This window comes from Elephas maximus, chromosome 13 (genome assembly GCF_024166365.1).
Source record: "Elephas maximus indicus isolate mEleMax1 chromosome 13, mEleMax1 primary haplotype, whole genome shotgun sequence".
Lineage (NCBI taxonomy): Eukaryota > Metazoa > Chordata > Mammalia > Proboscidea > Elephantidae > Elephas > Elephas maximus.
In genome coordinates, this window is record NC_064831.1 from 64,980,388 (window position 1) to 64,997,315 (window position 16,928).

At 41.5% G+C, this 16,928-nt stretch overlaps 1 protein-coding gene across 1 annotated transcript; it reads right to left on the bottom strand.

Annotated features, from left to right (window-relative positions):
- Positions 1-334: 334 nt before the first annotated feature.
- LOC126088042 (cytochrome c oxidase subunit 5A, mitochondrial) lies at positions 335-13,862 on the bottom strand. Its single transcript, XM_049906089.1, has 5 exons — positions 13,665-13,862; positions 6,521-6,637; positions 5,018-5,139; positions 3,374-3,497; positions 335-1,274 (listed from the first exon to the last, which is right to left on the bottom strand). The coding sequence occupies exons 1-4, from the start codon at positions 13,762-13,764 to the stop codon at positions 3,384-3,386; spliced, it is 453 nt and encodes a 150-aa protein (XP_049762046.1). The 5' UTR covers positions 13,765-13,862; the 3' UTR covers positions 335-1,274; positions 3,374-3,383.
- Between the last annotated feature and the right edge of the window lie 3,066 nt (positions 13,863-16,928).

The window sequence follows — 16,928 nt, forward strand, 5'->3', positions numbered from 1 at the left end:
TCTGCCGTTTTAGACAACTGTGAGCCTGTGTACCCTCTTTACCCTCTATGACCTTGAGAACAGAGAACATTTTATTCATGTTGCCTTCCTCCTTTATGTTAAGAGCCCGTGACACCAACATGGTCTTCTTTCAGCTAGTTTTAGGAATTTTTTAAGATCTTGGTAAGTAAGATTTAAATGCGATTATGTACGTATGTAATATAAGAGCTGTAAATAAAATCCCTCCTCCACACCCCACTGGTGCAAAGGCCAGATATGTCATACAATAAATCAGCTTTTTGATAAGTCCCATGGTAGCACCCCACTCCCAACCCTCTAAGCTTCACCTTCAGTGTCATTTCCTCAGAAGCCTTCTGTTCTCACCATACCTACGTCTGTTCAGTGAACTTTAAAAATCTACCATAACATATTTATATATAATACATACTAACATCTGTTTAACATCTCCCTCTCCAGCCTCTAGGATCTGTGAGGGCAAGATGACGTTGGTGTTCATCCTGGGACGGGGGGGCAAGGGGAGACAGGGGACAACATGAAACGGCTCTGGAGGAAAAAAAGGAAGAGCAGTGGTGGCTGGGGAGCTGTAACACACGGGATAAAGGAGAAAGCGCTGGCTCACAGAGGGATGAATCGAAGAACTATGGCCTACCGACTATACATTAAATACGCATGCGTGGCTGTTTAACACTCCCACTTCTTAAAAAAGGAACAGATGCAAGGAGCTTTTTGGGTAGCGGATCAGTGTTTTATAAAAAGTCATGAGCAGTAAAACCTTACTGAGATTGTTTTTACTAACAATTTGTGACATGATTTTAGGAAAGGGGACATCTAAAGGTACACAATTTGATCTGTCCCCAGACAACTAGTCCTCTAAGTCTAGGGTGCATGCTGGCACTGGCAATAACGAAATACTATATAAATCACTTTTACTCTTCAGCTAACCAGAGCACCCAAAGATGTTTTTGTACCTGACTTTCATGTCAGATGATTTCCAGAGAATTAAAGCAGCAGTTCTCTCAGTACACAAGGCAACAAAACCATGAAACTGATGGGCCCTATGGCATTTCATTTTCTGCTTCTCAATTCAAACACATGGAACAATACCTATTTTCAGTTCAAACTCGTTTCCCTTTTATTAACATCCAAGTTACCATTACATGGTTTGGTATTCAATAAAGGAAAACTTGTTCAAATAAGGTAATATGTTATCATCAGTATTTCCAGGTGACTTTTACAATCAAGTAGCAACACCAATACATCCTTAGGAAGCCCATCTGTAAGAAAAAACACGAAGCATTGGTCAGGAAAGAATAAAGAAAAGGCAGAAGTGCTGCTAACAATAACCTTCTTTGGAGCTTACAGTCTGGGCGGGGCGGGAGGCCCCTTGCCTGTTCACAGCCTTTTTTGCTCGTACTCATTCTTGGCTATAGCCAATGCACAGGGCATTGGCTTTGTGACCTTTTAATTTATACCACTGGTACTTACTGGGGTATTCTTTTCCAATCTGAGAAATATTAGGCAGTTGCTTTTCTGTTTTGTTTTAAAGAAAATTAATTGCAGGTATAACAAAGACCTTCTGAACCCCCGGCGTACTTGATAAAATGAAAATTAAGTCCAAGAGTTTAGACAACCCGTTAAGAGTTCATTTTGGAATATGAACCACAGACATGAGCTTAAATAATATAACTAGAGAAATCATTAATAATACACACACATACAAAGACCTTTCCATTTATTACAAAGATGAGCTACCTGACTGTGGGGAGGTGGTAGTGGCGTGGTGGTGTATAAAGATAAAAATGGAAAGACTCCTAACTCCAGGCAAACTTTAAAAAATGCATTCCAAAAGTCGATTACAAAAACTCGCGTATTTTCTGCTTAGTCTAACACAAGTAGGAAGACTGAGGATAGAGATTCTTTGAATTTTAGGTTTTTTAAGTGTTTCAACACGTATACACTAACTAACCTAACAAGGCTCACTGCTTCATCTTGTGAGGGACCTGATATTAGCAACTTAAAATAATTCTGGACTCACTTTTATTGAAACTTTTATAAGTTAGTTTAAAAATAAACTTCCTCTTAGCCCAGAGAGCAAATCCTCTATTCAAGCCTCATCAACTAATGCCCGCACAGGACGCACAGCACATTAACAGCAGCTGACTCTGGAGCCAGACTGCCCAGGTTCAAATGCAGATTTCACCACTAGCTACATGGCAGCCTGCTTCCGTAAAGACGTACCGCCTTGGAAACCCTATGGGGCAGTTCTCCTCTGTCCTGTAGGGTCACTTTGAGTTGGACTTGACAGCAGTGGGTTTTTTTGGTATGTGACACTGGACAAGGTGCTTTAGTTTCCTCATCAGTAAAACGGGACCAATCACAATCATAATAGCCACCTCACATGACTGTTGTAAGGGTTAAATGAGGTAATACGTACAAAGCACTTAGAACAGTGTCTGACACCTAGTAAGGGTTAGATAAACTGTGTGTTTGTTAAATAAAATCTATGAGCTATTGCTTACATATTTTCTTAGAGGATTTTCTGCATCCTACTCACTGCCTGCCCTAGGCAATCCTGTGACTGTTTTCATTACCTAATTTGTCTTTCCATAGAGAACAAGGTTATCAAGTAAGTTTTTATTATAGAATAAACCAAACCAAACCCACTGTGGTTGACTAGATTCCCACTCATAGCGACCCTGCAGGACACAGCAGAACTGCTCCATAGAGTCTCTGAGGCTGCAAACTTTATGGAAGCAGGCTGCCATATCTTTCTCCCGCAGAGCGTCTGACACAGCACCTGCTGACACAGCACCACCAAGCCTCCTTTTATTGTAGAACAGTGACTGTTAAAATCTAACACGGGTATACAAAAACAACAGCATTGCATTAATGTACACTTGCTGTTAAAAATAAACAAAAAACATTCACGATGAACCCTTCATATACCTTTGGTTTGTGGGAGGTTAAGGAACTGGAATTAGAGAAGGGTATGCAGAGGGCTTCAATTCTGTATGAAATGAGTCATTTCTTGGAGAGAAAAAAAGAAAAAGAAACTAAAGCAATTATGGCAAAATATCATCTCAAAATCTGAGTGTGGGTATATAGGTTCACTATACCACTCTCTATGCGATTCTTTGTTTTTGTTTTTAATTAAGGAGGCTCTTATTTGCCTTCATACAACAACCACAACTAAACAAAACAACTCTAGCTCCTTAAATTTATCACTGCTGGTACTACACTCATGGCCACTACTCTAACAAAGACATTAAAAAGGTCCTAGACTCTGGGTCTGAGAGCACTGGAACCCCCCCCACCCCTCAGCCATTCTTCTCCTGCCTTGTTTAGTGGTGTGTCAGTGGTATTGCTTCCTTACCCACAGGAGGTTACACTTTGTCAAGGCCCAGTTCTTCTGGAGTGGAGATTCCCAATTCATTTAAAGTTGGTCTAAGTTCCTGGATGACATAGGGGTATATTTCCTTATGAGGTCCTGCTTTGTCCTGATGGAAAAGAGAAAAATCACATTTAGCTCTCCATTAACAAAATGAACTTGAAAATGTTTTTAATCACATATACAGAAATTTGTAGCGTAGAATTAATATAGGTCACCTACTTGTAAGTTAAACATTTGTTCAATAAAGACAGCACCTTATTTAGGTACTATTCAAGGTAGGTTTTCAATACACTTTGAGAATAAGTCATTGTAAGATAATTAGATTAAATCTAGAAAACCATTTTAAAGCTTTGAGCTACTGGAAAAGAAGGTGGTGATGACAGAATTTTGTGAAGGTAATTAAATGTGCCCAGCACGCTACAGGAATAATTCAGTTAACACAGGAAAAGTTTTTTAATTTGTCTCCAATTTGAGACCCTAACTGAATTAACTTCCAGTGTTGAATGGATTGATAGCCTCCAGAGCCCTTAGCTGTCTTACCCTTTGTAGATAAAGTAATGTCACACTTGCCCCCTTACAGACCTTGAGCTTCTCTCACTATGCTGTATCTTTCCATGGAGAGCTGCACCTGGAGACTACTTATTTTCAGGGCAGGAGGGTTTTGAAGAAAACTCACCAGAACATGTAGTTATATATGTAGTGTCACAAGGTTTCTCAGCCGTAACTGTTAAAAAGGCAAATGGACTAAGAAAGTGCCAAGCTGTTATACTGCCTTTAGCAAACTCTAGGTTTCCTTTAATTGAATTTTTTTTTTTTATTTAAAATGCAATCTCTTTATTCATTACAGAAAAGTCAGAAATTACAATCAAGCAAGGAGACAGGGAATTGGTATATATCTTCCTACGTTTTCATATATGTTATCTTTTTAAATAAAATGAGGTCATACCACAAATAAATGTTTCGAAACTTCACCAATTATATTATACCATGAACATTCTCAATGCCAAACACATTTCTACAAAATTAATAGTTGTGTAATAATAAACTGTTCTGGGAAGTTCCATCTTAAGAAACCACTCCATTTAATTTCTTCATATCTAATATAGCAGAAAGATGAATACCCTTTTAAACCACTGTACATCCTTAATTATTTCCTTAAGATAAATTCTCAAATAGAACTGCTGAGCAAAATGGTATCATGCACAATTTTTAAGGCCTTTGATAAATGCTGCCAAACTGCCCTCCAGAAAGACTACAACTGCAATGTACATTCCCTCTGGCTATGTTATTGCTGTTGGGTGTTGCGAAGTAGATCCAGACTCATAGGGACGCCATGTGAAAGAGTGCAACTGCCCCAGAGGGTTTTCCTAACTGTAATTTTTACAGAAGCAGATCACCAGGGCCTTCTCTCAAGGAGCCACTGGGTAGGTTCAAACCACCAACCTTTCTGTTAGCAGCTGATCACTTAACCAGGTCACTGAACCATCATACCACCAGGGCTCCTTCCTCTAGCTATATGACAACTAATTTTAGGAATTTTAACATATGCAAAACCACAGAATATGCTGATACCTATCGACAACCCACCCACTTCCAGAACAACTTTAACATAGTTATTTCACTGACCTTAACAACCTCTAGGATGCGAACAGCACTAGCAAAATCATTTAACCGTCTGCATGCCCGTAAAGCAGCATCGATGATTTTGGGTTCCGGAACCAGATCATAACCAACAAGTGTGTTCATCCCTATCAAATTAAAAGAGGGCCATGTCAACCTGGAACATCACACCTGGAAAACCACAATTTAGTAATCTTTTCCCTGAACCATGCCCATGTTATCTGTTAGGGCTTCCATTCTCTTATCTATAAGGACCTTTAGGAAAGTCTAGATGATAAGATCACAGTGACTTAATAGAAAGAATTATGCAACAGCATGGAAATGGAAGAACACATGTGCAAACACCATTTCCACAATAATTAGCTGGTATCTATTCAAGCAAGAGGGCCATTTTCAACTCACATCTTTAACTCTTAGTGCAATGTATATACTTCAATTGCTTTAAAACAGATCTGACAGGAAAAGAATCTAAAGCCACAAAAAAAATGCTTAAGGAGAGTTAATGAAGCCCAAATGAGGACATTAAGGATGTATTATAGAGAAACATTAGTGCAGACGCAGAAACATTCAACCAGAAAATGTCTGGGTGTGATTACTTTCAGCTCTGCACAAAATGACACATCATAACATTTAAGATTCTCTTAATGGGAATGCAGAATTGCCGTTCTTTTCATTACTTCTACTCGAGATTGTGCAATACGAATTTCCCTGGCTGCAGCAAAATGGAGTCATCACATTTCCTGCAGGGAAGCTTGAAGCACTTAGGTTTCTTGCTTTTATTTATTTAAAAATATTTAAACAAAGGACGCCAGTGAACAAAATGCTAGAGTACAGTCACGAAGACTGAATTACTCTCCACTTAAAATTAGTGACTAGTTATCATTCATACTATTTACCCATTTTAAGAGGGCATTTACAATTTAGGAAAAATAAGTTCCTAGCTTACTTAGACTGGACATTTATTCAGGGCAAGACAAACCTTACCTGAGAATAGAAATAACAAACAACTCAAACCATTACCCAGAGGGGTAGAGAACCAAGTGACCACTATGTAAGTCATTTGCAAGGTATAAAAATGTTAACTCTTGCTCACTTTGATGTATCATTACAGCAATGGTTCTTGGCCAGAGGTGATTCTGTCCCCCAGGGGACATTTGGCAATGTCTGGAGACATTTTTGGTTGTCCCAAGTGGGGCAGGGGATGCTACCGGCATCTAGTGGGTAGAGGTCAGATGCTGCTAAACATCCGACAACGCACAGGACAGTCCTCCCTCTCACAAAGAATTATCTGGCCCAAAACATCAATAATACCTGCTTCAAAACCCTGCTGTATAGGAAATATACTCACTGGAGAAGCCACAAACTTTCCTAACTGTAAGGTGCATGATGATAACCAGTTTACATGATGTAATGCTTTTAAAATAGTTGCTTTTGACAAAGTAGTGGAATATTACACAGCAGTTCATATTTCCATGCCCAAATACACAAATATGCCCATGTTCCAATTACCTTTACGCAATTCCCAGGCATCGATATTTGGCTTGTTGAAGTATGTCACCCAGCGAGCATCAAACTCCTCATCTGTCTCATGAGACCCATGGGAGTAGCAGCGAAATGACTGAATAGCTACAACGGAGAAAAACCAATAACTTCAATGTACAAAATAGTACTTATTTTATTTAATGCATTAAATATGTACATTCTGGCAGGGAAAGTATTCAGCAGGTTAAATGAGATAAATCTTCTGTATTGATACGGAAATATATCTTAAAAAATTAAGCAAAAATCAAGTAGAACAAAGTAATATATATGCATATTTATGTTTTTTTTCCCCTAGAGTCTAATGCTAGCTTAAAATTGTTAACAATGGTTCCACATGGGAGGAGTTTTTGTTTCAATTATTAACAGTGGTCAACTTTGAGAGAGAAGAACCTCCATACTGTTCGAATTTTTACAAGCAGAGTATTAATTACTAATTAAAAATAATGTCCAATTCAGCTTTTAAACAAATTTATAATACTTTCTTGATAATTTTTAAAAACCTTATACTCTCCATTAAATTATATTCAAAATAAATTATATATCACAACAAAGCAATGATAATTTTAGATACTGCTTTATCAAACTACAGATTCTGATAAACCCTCTAAAGGGAAACGTGCCCTCTGACCTACTCCCACTGAAAAAAGATTGTTTTATAGGATTTCTAAGAAGTGAGATATTTGAGTATCACACGATGAGGAAAACAGGCTTTTTCTTGCCTTTAGCATTCTGCTGTCAATCAGCATACCCTTTGTGGTACCTTAAGAAAAGCTTTTCCATTTTTCTTTTTGCCTGTCAAACTGACATTGAATTGGGAGCTGGATTCCTTCTCGACAGTCACTAATGGTATAGGGGAAAAGGAAATTTTACCTTTGGGTCTTAGGAGGAGGCTCTGGCTTTACTCTCCCACTGTTTAATCTTGGGAAAATTAGCTTAAGTTTGTCTCCTATGTGAAAAATGGGAATACCAATACCTTAGCAGATTATGAGGATTAAATATAAAAGCAGGTAAAACATTACAAAGGGCTTGTCACCTGGTAGGTATTCAATAAATGGTAGCTATAAATTAATCTGTATCTAAAAATATCTTAACTGATCTTCTATTTATAGCAATAATTATTTGTAGAAATAAAAATTCCCCAATTGTATTTCCTGTTATACTTAAATTACCACGAGGCTATAGGGAAAAAAAAAAAAAGTTTTTTTTTTTTTTTTTTTAATAGGAAATTAGTCCTGCAGGATCACGGCATAAGCCCCAATCTTTCCAAAGACCTACATTATCTCCACAACCCAAGGCCAGAATGAAGTAGGACATGTATATAAATCGACTGGTATCAGACATGTTTTAATTTCCACAAGAAAAAAGAATGGATCTCTAGACCTAAATGTGTTTGATAAGTGAAAATATTTAATCAAAACTACATGAATATTTAATAAATCCCACAAAATAGTTAAAATATCAGGAAGCAAAGATTACGACAGCTCTCTAAACCACTGTTTTCAAGACTTTAAAACCTGCTTTTTCAAAAACTAGAGCTGTCTTTAATGTAATACTTAAAGTGCAAGGGTAAAATGCTGTATCCACTTTGGAAAATGCAGTTTTTCATCAAGTTGACACTTACCATATAGCTCAGTAAGTCCATTCCTACGTACTTACCCAAGAAAATGAAAACATATGTCCACACAAAAATGTGCATATACCAGCTTTATTTATAATAGCAAAAAAAAAAAAAAAAAACAAACAAACCCAGAAACAACCCAATGCCCATCAACAGATGAATGGATAAACAAATTAAACACTACTCAGCAACTGAAAAACAACCTAGATACAAGCCAATAACATGGATAAATCTCAAAACCATTAGCTGAAAGAAGCCAGACACAAAAGAGTCCATAACGTAGAATTCCATTTACATGAAATTCTAGAAAACACCAACTATAGTGCCAAAAAGTAGATCGGTGGTTGCTTGGGATGGAGGGTAGAAGGCAGGTGTACTGAGAGACACAAGGGACGGTTTTGAGGGGATGGAACTATTTTGTATCTTTTTTTGTGATAGTGGTCACAGAGGTGTCCTGGTGGAGCAGTGGTTAAGTGCCTGGCTACTAACAGAGAGGTCTGTGGTTTGAACCCACCAGACGTTCCATAGGAGAAAGATGCAGCAGTCTGCTTCCACAAAGACTACATCCTCGGAAACCCTATGGGGCCATTCTACTCTGTCCCCTACGGTGGCTACGAGTCGAAATCGACTTGACGGCAATACGTTATGGTGGTCATACAACAAGTTTTTGTCAAAACTCAAACTATACACTTAAAAATAGTAGTTTATTTTATGTACATCATACTTCCAGTGAAGCTGATTAAGAACACATTGAGAAAAAGTGAAGAAACAACTGCCCTTTGTGTGGCAGATTTGAACAGAAATACTTTCCTTAGAAGAGACTCCTAGAACATGATTTCTCGAGTGAAATCACTTCAGATCAATTTTGCTTTACGATAAACAGATGCATCTGGGAAAATATGAAAATACGTTTTATGGTCACTGGCTACAGTTTTCCCTAACTGTTCTACTGAGAAGTCAAGTCATAGCTATATAACCTTTCTTTCATAAAACATTACTGTATAACTTAAGAGGTTTAATTTATCCACATGAGATCTCCCTAATTAGCACCCCAGACCTTGGGTATAACTTTGATAAAAGCTGCTAGAGCCTTGAAGAATAGGCCACTGAAACATTTAATATATTCACTGGGACACTTGCCTGGAATTCAGGAGGGGGCCCCATTCGGTGTTTATAAACTGAGTTGCCTATAGAAACGTCAGCCCCAAAGACTGAAATGCTGCTGGTCTGGCACCTGGATCTGCCATGTTCGGGACACAGGGCTTCACGCAGACCCAATGGCTATCTTCACGATGGTTTTCTCCCAATGACTAACAGCTAATAACCTAATTTGCTTCTGTATGAAAAATGGTTTGAGAACCTGAGACCTGAACAATGGTTTTCATCAGAACAGGGTTTCCCTTCTTTACAAAGTCATAGGAGGCACTGACATGAAGAATAGGTTTAACCCCTGGTGGTTCCTTCTCCTCATACTGAACCTCTCATGCTCCCTAACTTAACCGATTCTCTCATCCTTAGCCTTTTAAAATGAAATACTGGTCCACCAAATAAAGCACCAAACCAGTTTGAATATTAAACAGATTTTTGTCTATTTCCAACCAATTCACTAGCACCTGGTTTTAAGGAAAAAATTCTTGCCATATCATACCAGTTGACATTTGAGGCCATTATAATTATGGCAACCGTGCTCCACAGGGTTTTCAATGGCTGATTTTTCACTAAGCCTTTCTTCCAAGGTGCTTCTGGGGGGATCTGAACCTCCAACCTTTCAGTTAGTAGCTGAGCACGTTAACTGTTTGCATTCTCAGGGACTCCATCCTTAGTATATAGTTGTTTAGCATTAAAAAAAAAAAATACTGTACTTACATGGTTTGGTCAGGCTGGTGTGGTTCATTCTGATTTAGGATCAACTGAGTCACATAGCATAGCTCTTCTTTGTCACCTCTTTTGTTGATATTCTTCAAATTAGGTTACCAAAGCATAGCCACTTAAAACTTTCTCATATTATAAATCATCTATACACTGTACTTTATCAACTGCAGTATACTAGGTATACTAAGGAAAAAAGGCCCCTAATACTCTCACCTTTGAAGAATGTAGTTTTGAGTCATCAGTATAATTAAAGTCCCTCATTATAAAGGTTAAAAAAAAAAAAAAGCCCTCTGTGGGTGATATTTTCATGATATTTAAATACATTAGATAATTAAATACTTCCAACTTGGTCACTCTCAGTAAATTACTGTTGAGCTGATGTGCAATACATGAACATTCTTTAAGATTTGAGCTTCCTCCCTGGGAGGGAGAAGGGGTAGGGTGGAAAGTGCTCATGCTTTAGGGGAAGACTAACAGGGGTGTTAATCCTGGCTCCATAATTTACTGGCTGTGTGACTCGGCTGCTAACCAAAAAGTCAGCAGTTCAAATCCACCAGCTGCTCCTTGGAAACCCTATGGGGCAGCTCTACTCTGTCCGATAGAGTCGCTATGAGTTGGAACTGACTTCAATGACACTTAACAACAACTCCTCTGTCACGTGGGGTTGCTATGAGTCAAAAGACCTGACGGCACCTAACAACAACTTATAGGCATTAGGACCCTGGGTGGTGCAAGCAGTTTGTGCTCAACTACTAGCCTAAAGGTTGGCAGTTGAAACCCACCCAGCAGCACCGTTAAGAAAGGCCTGGGGATCTGCTTCTGTAAAAACTACAGCCAAGAAAACCCTATGAAGGAGTTCTATTCTAGGACACATGAAGTTGCCATGACTCGGAAATGACTCAATGACAACGGGTTATACAGGCATTTAAACACAAACACACCAGCCCCACTTCCGTACAGCATTTCCACTTAGTTTTGAGGCTTCTAAGGTAAGCTATTTTGGACAATAGTCAGTGCTTTTGTACAACCTAACGGTTCCAGAGTAGGAAAAGGGAAGCAGCTGTGAAACATGAGGACAATTTAAAGTAACTGACCAGTGCTAGGGCCTCAATTTAAAAAAGTATTTCTAGTACTGCTTTTTGGCATTCAGTCAAGCACTCATTTAAAAAAAAAAAAAAGCTAATTAATAGATTTAGAAAAACTAAGGGACTCATTAATTCCTTGGTTTTAAATATAGTTAAATCAGATAGCTTTCCATTTAGTAACTAATCAGCTTGGAAAAGCCTTGAAGAATGCATATTTTGGAGGTGGTAATTCTAGGAGTGAGAGAAGGAAGCAAACAGTGGGAAGGGCACATTAACAGGTTCCAAGGCAAGGTTACTAAGGCGCTTGGCTTAAAAACTCCTCCCACTCTTTCAGGTGTTCCTGGCACTCAGGGTAGGGCTGTAGGAGCCAGATGCATAGGTTTTAATGATTGACTAAAGAACCTGTTATTTAAAATGGAATCTTCTTGTTGAGCAGTTATTGGAAAACAATTCAATTTCAACTTGGGGCTTCTTCACGGACCAGAGGGGAATTTGGGTTGCGACTTAATTAGAGCGAACTTGACCCCTCAGGTCAATTCCTCTAGAGCTCTCTTTCAAGCACACTACTATTTGAGCTAGGATCTATAGGGTCGCTATGAGTCGGAATCAACTCGACGGCACTGGGGTTTGTTACTGGGTTACCTTCATCCAAGAACCTTAATTCTTTAGACTTTTCAATTGCATAAAATCTCTTCACTCCTATACTGATAACTAATCCCAATCTGTAATATGCGAAAAAATGCAACGAACTCTAATAAAGCAAATATGTACTGTCTTTAGGCATTTTCTATGTGCCAAGGGTTACATTATCTTATTTAAATCTCACAGCTACCAAGTATTATAGGAAGTTTAAAGATTAGGCAGCTGAGGCTTACGAAGGCTAAATAATATGCCCAAGGTCACACAAGTAGTGCCTGAAAGTAGCTGATACTACTTGTAACCAATACTGCCTCCTTGTAGTAAATACTAAGGTGTATGGGAGAAACAAGGAGCCTTGGGACAGAAACACAAAGATTTTGTTAGGGATTACACTTAGGTTGGGGAATATAACACCTACAAGATAAATCTGTGTTAACACTAAGAAAAGCGGAATTCAGTGAAACTATAATTTGCCAAAAACTTCTGATATTTTCCCGACCCACCACAACAATGTAAGAAATCTTCCCCAAAACCCATCTACACGAAAAACTTGAATAGTATGCGATACTTTACCCGTTAGAGAAGAAACAAAAAACAAAATCTGACAAATAGCAGGATGGGCTAAACCTAACTAGGGCTAAGAACAGAAAATAGTCGCATCACCAGTAAAGCAGTCAATTTTCCAAGGCAGGCCTCAGTTTCCTCTTCTGTAAAACTAGATGGCCTCCATGGTCTCTTAAAGTGCACTCTAGCCTTAACGTTCTATAATAAATTAGAGAACACAAAGTCTAAATTTAATGAAGCAAGATGTATTCTATGGGTTCTGAAATGTCTAGCTAAAACACCCAAAATAGTCAAGAGAAGGACGTTACTAGCTTTGAGTTTCTGAAATGTTTGCTTAGGGGCTGAATTTCACAACGTAACATATACTACCCTCATGGACCAAAATAAAGTGCAGTGACTGTAACTATATGTGGACAGAACATCGCTCAGAACACATATAAGGTAAAAACAGAAGACAAGAATTAGCAGCACGTGCCATATTCCAGCAACCAGACTTCTCATTCGAAGACAAAAACGAAGCTTCCCCATGTTTGTAGAACCCAGTATCCCTAAACCTGTGGTACTCAATTTTCCAAACAATAATACATTCTTACCATGAGACCTACCAGCATTCAGGCTCTCTCGACCTCAGGAAACATGTAAATCCATTTTAAACGTGGAAGAATAAGAACGTGGCATAAACACCAAACAACCAAACCCACTGCCGTGGAGCCGATTCCGAGAGCCCCAAAAGAGCAGTCCCTAAAATTGACAGAACGGGCTGTGGACACACAAAACGCTAACCGAAAGAAACGCCGGATTAAAATATACGCATATACTGTGTTCACACGGAAGCATACTGTGTCCTCGGAAAACGCTGGGGACGACGGTGCCCGGGTCTTGGAGGGGCCACCCCGCCCCCACCCGGAACGAGGCGCCCAGGGGCTCAATGTCACCTTCGCCGAGGCGCTGCAGGCCGGCGGCGGCCGCTCCCGGCCAGGTGACGGCGGGGCCAGCGCCAGGACACTGTCACGGCCCGAAACCGAAAGGGCCCGGTGGGAGCGGAAGAAGCCGCGGTGCCCGGAAGCGCTGCACCCGCTGCTCTGTCCGCCCGAACCTGCTCCGTCCGTGGTGCCCGCGCCATAAAGTCGCGCTGAGGGAGACCACGCGGGTACGTCCCTGAGTCCTCCACAAGTCAAAACGGCTGCCAGAGCGGCCCTACAGTTACCGGGTACGGCCGCCGGCCCGCAGGGCAGAGGCTAGGCCGCGGGGGGAGCCTGCCCTCGAGTGGCGGCGGGGACCCAGGTCACCGCAAGGACACGCGGGAGCGGGCAGTGGCAGGCGGGTGCCTTACCGGCGGCGGGGCTGGGGGCTGGGCCGGAGTGCCTAAGACCTCGAGGGCCGGCCCGGGAGGCTGCAGCTGCGGCGCAGCGGCGGAGAGCGGCGCCCAGCATGACGGCGATGGCGGCTCGCAGGCTAAGGCTGAAGCGAAGCCGGGTGTGAGCGCGCGGGCACCTCCGGAGCTCGCGGGGGCCGGACTCACGCACCGACGCACGGTAGGCGGAGCGTGTGGACCCGCCCACTGCGGCGCTCCCGCTGCGGGCTGGCTACGGCGGCGCGCTGGGGACAAACCAGGGTGCCGCCGTGCACCAACGCTACTGGTCGCGTGACCTGTAGCCGCCATCATCGAGCGAGGATGGAAGGAAAGGGAGGGAAAAGAGGGCAGTGTCTGTGGTCCTAGTGCGGCTCAGGAGGCGAGTCCATCTCTTCAAAATGGGAACGATAACAGTAATAATAAGCATAAATTATAATAAGAATTCTTTGCTTACCACGAAGGTTTGAGCCAACAATCAGAATGAATGGAAAAAGTCTGCTTAATATAAGGGAGTTTACAATGAACTATACTTTATCAGAGCACAGGCAGCGCAATGGTTAAGAGCTTTGTCAGCTAACCAAAAGGTTGGCAATTGGAATCCACCAGCCTCTCCTTGGAAACCCTATGGGGCAGTTCTGTTCTCTCCCGAAGGGCCAGTGTGAGTCGAAATCGACTGGATGGCACTGGGTTTTGGAGTTTATTCTTATATCACAAACCGGCAAGCATTAAAAAATGAGTCCAACCATTTCACTTCACAGAGGAGATAGGCTCAGAAGTTAGCTCGTAATCAAGGCTCTTTAAACCACATCCCCAGTTCCAAGGATTTTCACCTGGATGTTTATGGTCAAACACCAGCCCCCACTCCCTGCAGAAGGGTGCTGGATCTACGGCAAACCACTCTGAAATGGGGTTGTTCAAGTGCCAACCTTCTTATATCTAATCTGAGCTCATTAACTGGATCCTGATTTTGAGCCCCAGGGCAGGCAGTACGGCACCTTTCCGAGGCCTGAATTATCTCGGCACCACTCAGAGTTGAAGAGATGGTCTCATTTGCCTTGGTATCGCTCATTCTCTAATCCTGGGACCATTGAAGAAAAAAGAGATGGACATTCAGGCCCCTCTTCCTCACTCCAGAGCCCTGGTAGTGCAGTGGTTAAGAGCTCCGTTGCTAACCAAAAGTTTGGCAGTTTGAAACCAGCCACTCCTTGGAAACCCTATGGGGGCAGTTCTGCTCTGTCCTATAGGGTCACTATGAGTCCGAATTGACTGGATGCAACAGGTTTTTTTTTTTTTTTTTTTCTGGGGTTCCTCACTCCTTGCCCACTCCATAGGGCATCAGCAGCTGCCCACTTTTTCATCCCTAGCAGTGTGGCTTTAGGAGATAGGAACCTGGCTGGGAAAAGGATAAAAAAGCTTTTCAAAGTACCTGCCCTCACCCCCTCCCACCAACCTAACCAAAGGACATCTGCAGAAGCTTTGACCTCTTTGCAGTTCAATTGATATTCCTCAAATCTCCCAACACTGGAAGCTCAGGATGAGGTCCAAAACCCAGACCCACTGCCATCAAGTCGATTCCGACCCATAGTGACCTTATAGGACAGTGAACTGCCCCATAGGATTTTCAAGGCTGTAAATTTTATGAAAGAGCCCTGGTAGTGTAGTGGTTAAGAGCTTGTGTGCTAACCAAAAGGTGGGCAGTTTGAATCCACCAGCTTCTCCTTGGAAAACCTGTGGACAGTTCTAGTCTGTCCTGTAGGGTTGCTATGAGCCAAAATCAACTCAATGGCAGTGGGTAGTCTTTATGAAAGCAGATTGCCACACCTTTCTCCCATGGAGCAGCTGTTAGGTTCAAACTGCCATCCTTTTGGTTAGCAGCTGAGCACTTAACCACTGCACCAAAAGAGCACCTTAGGATAAGGTCAGGGCTCCCATAATCGAGAAATCACCAGGCTCAATTGCAACTGAGTTCCAGCTGGTCTCCCTGCTGTCAGAGTCTCTCCATTTCGCCAGTAGTCCTTTAGATTGGCTACCAGAGTGTTTTTGTTTAAATGTACAATTATGACTATAATTTTTATGTGGCCACTGTATTTCATCAACTATTTATTATCCCATCTAAGCCTCTTAACAGCCCTGAGATAAGTATTCCTATTTTATGGGTGAAGGAATATACTCAAAGGATACTTGCCCAAGAATCAAAAACCCATTGCCATTGAGTCAATTCCAACTCCTAGCAACCCTGTAGAATCATACAGCTAATAAACAGTGGTCCTTAGAGTTGAACCCAAACTTGTCTGACTCCAGAACTGTTTTCTTTCTCCACCACCACTGAAAGTAGCTTTTGCTAACCTCTCAGTGAATGCGAACCCCGTTACCTTCAGGGAAGTTCTCGGTCTTCATCACCTGTATTTGCTATTGCTGTATAACAATTCACCACAAACTTCTTGTTAGGTGCTGTCAAGTGGGTTCCAGCTCATAGAAACCCCATGAACAACAGAACAAAACACTGCCTGGTCTTGTGCCATCCTCACAACACCTGCCACACTTGAGCCCACTGTTGCAGCCACTGTGTCAGTCCATCGTTGAGGGTCTTCCTCTTTTTTGCTGACCCTCTACCAAGCATGATGCCCTTCTCCAGGGACTGGTCCCTCCTGATAACATGTTCAAAGTATGTGAGACGAAGTCTCGCCATCGTTGTTTCTGAAGAGCATCCTGGCTGTACTTCTTCCAAGACAGATTTGTTCATCCTTCTGGCAGTCCACTGTATATTCAGCATTGTTCCCCAACACCATAATTCAAAGGCATCAATTCTTCGTTCTTCCTTATGCATTGTCCAGCTTTCATGTGCATATGAGGTGGTTGGAAACACCATACCACAAACTTAGCAGCTTAAAACAACACGCATATATTATCTCCCAATTTCTGCAGGTCAGAAGTCTAGGCATAAGTGGGTTCTCTGCTCGGGATCTCACAAGGCTGAAATCGAGATATCAGCCAGGTCTGGAGGCTGAGGTTCTCTTCCAAGCTCATTCAAGTTTTTGGCAGAAACCAATTCCTTGTAGTTGAGGACCGAGTCCCCATTTTTTCTTACTAGTGGTCAGCTGAGAACCACTCACAGCTCTTAAAGGCCGTCTTAAGATCCTTGACACATGTCCTCCTCCATAGGCCCTCTCACAACACTGCAGCTTCTTTCTTCAAGTCAGCAGAAGAGTATTTCTCTGACACTTCACCTGCTATGAAAGACTT